The sequence below is a fragment of the Scardinius erythrophthalmus genome (assembly GCF_964197995.2).
Source record: "Scardinius erythrophthalmus genome assembly, chromosome: 20".
NCBI classification, from domain to species: Eukaryota; Metazoa; Chordata; class Actinopteri; order Cypriniformes; family Leuciscidae; genus Scardinius; species Scardinius erythrophthalmus.
Window position 1 is genome coordinate 32,764,840 of NC_138240.1, and position 6,000 is coordinate 32,770,839.

Genomic DNA, 6,000 nt, shown 5'->3' on the forward strand with positions numbered 1-6,000 from the left:
TGTTTCTGCCACAGAATAAAACAATTTAAAAGATAATTGTGACTTTTTATCTCACAATTCTGATTTCATGTGTGATACAAACTCACAATGGCGAGAAATAAAGTCAGAACTCTGAGATATAAACTCGCAATTGCGAGAAATAAAGTCAATTGTTAGAAATAAATTAAGAATTGCGAGATAAACTCACAATTTCGAGAAATAAAGTCAGAATTGCAAGATATAAAGTCAGAACTGCAAAATATAAACTCGCAATGGCGAGAAATAAAGTCAGAACTGCAAGATATAAACTCGCAATTTTGAGAAATAAAGTCAGAATTGTAGAAGTCAGAACTGCAAGATATAAACTCGCAATTTCGAGAAATAAAGTCAGAATTGTAGAAATAAAGTCAGAACTGCAAGATATAAACTCGCAATTTCGAGAAATAAAATCAGAATTGTAGAAATAAAGTCAGAACTGTGAGATAAACTTGCAATTGCGAGAAATAAAGTCAGAGTTACGAGTTATGTCCAATTAGGGGAATTTTTTTTTCTCAGAATTGTGATTTTAAAATCACGCAATTCTGACTTCATAACTCATTAATTGCGACTTCATTGCATGCAATTCTGAGAAAAAAAGTCAGAATTGTGAGATAAAAAGTCACAATTACCTTTTTTATTTTTTATTTTTTATTCTGTGGCGTAAACAAGCTTCCATAGTTTCCCAAAGCCAACTATGGTCGCATATTATGTCGATACCAGTAGACTTCATAGTTGGCTAACAATGCTTTTGGGAAACGCACTCCAGGCTGAATTGAATTAAAATGTTTTGAACAAGAAGTCAGGAACCAATGTTACAGTAGCGCAGGGTAGAGGAGAGGAGAGGATCTAATTGCAGCAGTTTATTAACCAAAAACATAAACCAAGATAATCCAAAGAGGAATGGATATGAAAATAATCCAAACAGGGACCAATAAGCGCAACATCTTTACAAGCATGTGCAAAGACAACAACCATCAAAAGACAACTGAAACACAGGGGTAGATATACACAGGATAACAAGAGACTAACAAGTTACAGGTGTGGGAAATGAATCACTATGGAGACTAACAAGGGTAACTATGGAAAAAAGCTGTGGAAACAAATGCTGAATTCAGAACTGCATACTAGCATACCACTCTTTCTACTTTTACCATATCTTGGTATGTCAAGTCAAGTCAAGTCAAGTTTATTTATATAGTGCTTTTCACAACACAGGCTGTATCAAAGCAGCTTCACAGCAATAAATTAGAACAATACATCAATGTTTGTTTCTAGTGGAACGTCTACGTTTGGTAATGCTGATCAATAGTATCGTTGATTGATTAATTAAATTAAATATCCCCAACTGAGCAAGCCAAAGGCAACAGTGGCAAGGAACCGAAAAACTCCATCAGGTGACCTAATGGAGAAAAAAAAAACCTTGGGAGAACCCGGGCTCAGTCGGGGGCCAGTTCTCCTCTGGCGTTTATATGCTAGAGGTCGGATTTAACTGTAAGATTAAAAGTATTATATGAATGCCTGGCTGAAGAGATGCGTCTTTAATCTAGTTTTAAACTGGGAGAGCGAGTCTGAGCAACGAACAGTATCCGGAAGACTATTCCAGAGTTTTGGGGCTAAATGTGAAAATGCTCTCCCTCCTTTGGTGGATCTGGATATCCTAGGTATGACCAAAAGCCTCGAATTTAGTGACCTTAAAGAGCGCGATGGATTATAGGGCGATAGAAGATCCGTTAAATAGACTGGAGCTAAGCCGTTTAGGGCTTTATAAGTCAGTAGCAATACCTTGTAATTAATACGGGACTTTATAGGTAACCAATGTAGTGATGATAAAATCGGTGTAATATGATCATATTTTCTTGATCTAGTTAGAACTCTAGCGGCGGCATCAGAAACTGATAGCATGTTACGTAGCTTAGCAATGTTTCTAAGGTGGAAAAAGGCTGTTCTTGTTACATATGAAATATGATTTTCAAAAGACAGGTTGCAGTCTAATATAACACCCAGGTCTTTTACTGTAGAGGATGAAGTAACAGGACATCCTACTATGTTAAAGTTGTATTGTGAGAGGTTTTGTGGGTGGTTTTTTTAACCGATAAGTAGTACCTCTGTCTTGTCTGGATTTAATAAAAGAAAATTACGCGTCATCCAATCTTTTATATCTTTAACACACTCTGTCAAGTGTGTTATTTAGCATTTTCATCCGGCCGTGATGAAATATAGATTTGAGTGTCATCAGCATAACAATGGAAACTAATTCCATGTTTCCTTATAATATTTCCAAGTGGCAGCATATATATTGAGAATAATAGAGGGCCTAACACAGATCCCTGCGGCACTCCATCGTTTACTGGAGTTATGATCGATTTTTCTCCATTTAAATAAACAAAATGGTAGCGGTCAGATAAATACGATCTAAACCAGCTTAATGCTTGTCCTTGAACACCAGTATAATTTTGTAATCGATCTAAGAGTATTGTATGATCTATAGTATCGAACGCAGCACTAAGATCAAGTAAAACTAGTATTGAGATACAGCCTTGGTCAGAAGCTAAAAGTAAATCATTTGTGATTTTAACGAGCGCAGTTTCAGTGCTATGATGCGGCCTGAACCCAGACTGAAACTTTTCATAGACGTCATTTTCTTGTAAGAAAGAGCCCAGTTGAGCGGACACAACTTTTTCTAGTATTTTAGACATAAAAGGTAGATTTGAAATGGGTCTATAATTTACTAGATTATTCGGATCTAATTGTGGTTTCTTAATGAGAGGTTTTATAACTGCCAGTTTAAATGTTTTTGGAACATAACCTAAAGATAAAGACGAGTTAATAATATTGAGGAGAGGCTCTTCCACTACAGGTAACACTTCTTTCAATAGTTTAGTTGGTATAGGATCTAGTAAACATGTTGTTGTTTTAGATGAAGTAAAAAGTTTATTTAACTCTTTTTGTTCTATAGTTGTAAAGCACTGTAATTGTTCTTGCGGGGTGATAATTGAGGCTGAATTATAAGGCGCGATTGAGGATTGAACGTTTACAATTGTGGTTCTGATGTTTTCTATTTTCTCAGTGAAGAACTTCATGAAATCATTACTACTAAACTGTAATGGAATATTTTGTTCAGGAGTCATGAGAATATTTTGTTCAGGAGTATGTGGTATGTTAGTACCCAGCAAGCAATAGCCATCATTTCACCGTCTAGGTTAACTATAGACCCGATATAGTCCGGCTACGAGTAACCCACTTCTAGGCAAAATAACCTTGAATTTGGTTACATGTCGTTTTTGACAAAATAACTTGTGAGATTCCATCATGTAAAGCAAAGTCAACAGTGATTACAATGTGTTTGGTTTCGTTTCTTTTGACATGTTATCTAATCGATGACTAGTCTATTCTTGGGCTATGGTTAGACGTCTATTAAATTTTCACTGAAAGATAATTCAGCAAAAGATAAACAGGAACTAAACACAGGAAGAAAAACAGCAGTACAAAAGAAACAGAACATGAAGTTCAAAATAAAAGTCCTAGAACACAAAACACAGGGGGAATTGTGGCATTGAATTAAGAGTGACAGAGTGAGTCATGCACTTTACTGAAAGGTGATCAAATCCATAAATTATAACTCCACTGCTATTATTATTATTTTGGATTCTAATGTTTGGAGTCAAATAGAAGTCAACCATAAACCTTCACAAATAGCTAGTAATGTAAAATCAAATAGAGATTGTTGCTTTATTCTGTAATGGTTTCTAGAATTTAAATGGATGCAACAATCGCATTTCAGTGTCTCACAGTCATATCTGTGTTTGTGATGTTTATTGCAGGTCAGTGCTCAATGATTCAATGATTTTTCTCATAAATTCTCAGCTATACCACAGAGATCTCGCAGAGAAAAGGACAGGAATAAAAGAGAGGTAGACAGAGGTATCAGGAGAGAGCAGAGGAGACAGATTGCAGTGTTTCTCTTCCTAATGGCGGCAAAGTCAATTAATCTGTGACATTACTAATTCAAGGGGGTCTCAGGAACAGGAAGTGATGGAGAATGAATTGGGGGTGAACTCTATTTTCAGCTGATCCCTCTTTTTTATGGAATTTTGTAGAAGCAGGTCAGCATAAGGTTCATTAAGAATTCACTTGCGCTTTATTAATAAAAATTCTCACTTGTACATTTGTTTATGCTAAACTTGCAATAGTGTATGTTTTTCCAGTGGCAGATACTGATGTCTAGAGAGCATAAGGCCATTATAATGGTGATATACCTAAACTTTAAAAACAACAAAATGCACACAAAATGTATTAAATTATTAACCGTTATTCTGTATAATATTTACTTAAAAATAACAAAAATATTTTTTAATCCATCGACAAGGTATATTCTCTTTTTATATATTTTTAGGTTAAATAACACTCTTCTTGTTCAGCCTGGCCAATGTAGTTATTGACAAATTAATATCAATTGACCAACTATCTGTCAATTATCATTCTATTCATTATTGTGTGTGTGTGTGTGTGTGTGTGTGTGTGTGTGTGTGTGTGTGTGTGTGTGTGTGTGTGTGTGTGTGTGTGTGTGTGTGTGTGTGTGTGTGTGTGTGTGTGTGTGTGTGTGTGTGTGTGTGTGTGTGTGTGTGTGTGTGTGTGTGTGTGTGTGTGTGTGTGAGTGATTTTCACAATTTTCCTGGCAACTTCATATAATACCAATAGCCAGTCCATGCTGGTCTGGTTTTTCTGCAAGGATCTCAAACTTGTTTTTCGAATGCAGGTCGTACCATCCATATCAATTTCTTTGTCTGTCTTTACATGTCTATCCACCACAGGTAAACTGTCTGCTTGAGATTCAGTGTGAATGTGTGTTTGTCTCTGCAGCTCTTGTGAACAGCAGACTGTGGGTGATAGAAGGTCAAGTGTTTCACAGGGTCATGCAGAGAAGAAGCCTCATCACTATCACTCAGTCTCTGCAATTCCTGCGCAGGTAAATGCCACGATCAACATTTTCATATAGATGTTTAAAAGATTTTACACTTTTGTCTTCTTGAGTAGACTTTAAAGTCCCCGTCTAGTCAATAATTGTATCTTTGATCACCAAAATGACAAAATGTAAAGTTTTTTCCTTGAAAAACAAAACAAAAAAACTTCATGCCTTAAAGTAGCTTGAATGTAAATTTACAGCCTTGCCTCATTTAGTATACGCGGTTCTATGAATATTCAAATGAGCCCCGCCTCCACTCACTCACTCAGCTCAGAGATCCACTCGTTGACAATCACACGTTGATCTGATTGGTTACAAGGTAGTTTGTGACGTCAGAAACACCAGCGATTTCAAAGCGTGTTTTTGAGACAGTCTTTGGTTCACTGCAGTTTTAAGGAGAAAATATGCTATAAATATCAGCAAATGCTGTCAACTTATGAATTTGCACATGGTTTGCCTTAAAGCATATTACAGTTTTTTACAATAACTTTGCTACTATTTTCAGAACCTTGATGTCATTTTTCAAAACTCTAGACACAAAACTCAAAACGGTTAGCACTTGTAACACAGGCTGTCTAATGTTCAAAACATTGCATTGTGCATTCACATCTTTAAAGAAATCTTGCACTTGCACAATCATTGGTTCAAAAAACAAATTTACTGTGAAATACCATTGAAACATAACTATAGATCACCCACACACAAGCAACCGATAGTTTCACTGTGTCATTGTTCATACAATCATTAAATATTGTAGAACAAAATAGGTGATACAGGTTTCATTATGGCACTACATGTACAGTAAATACATCTCTGTAAAAGTACTGCAGTAGTAGAGAGAATACTACAGACACAGTGGAATCATTTAACAAAGTTTGTAATATATTGATGCAAAACACTACAGTACAATCACAACATAGGTTTATTTGAATCAAAGCTAAAATAATTAGCTATGAAATAGAAAAGAAATGACAGTACTGTAAAACATCAAATGCAGTGTTCCTCAACTAGCTTGTACT

General features: G+C 35.7%; 1 protein-coding gene across 1 annotated transcript in view; it reads left to right on the forward strand.

Moving 5' to 3' along the window:
* prkg1l (protein kinase cGMP-dependent 1, like) overlaps positions 1–6,000 on the forward strand; it is a gene marked incomplete at both ends in the record, with an annotated part of 39,466 nt that overhangs the window by 16,716 nt on the left and 16,750 nt on the right. Inside the window, one exon of the mRNA XM_081348238.1 lies at positions 4,879–4,984. Coding sequence (XP_081204364.1) covers positions 4,879–4,984 — 106 coding nt within the window. The remainder of the gene's footprint in view (positions 1–4,878; positions 4,985–6,000) is intronic.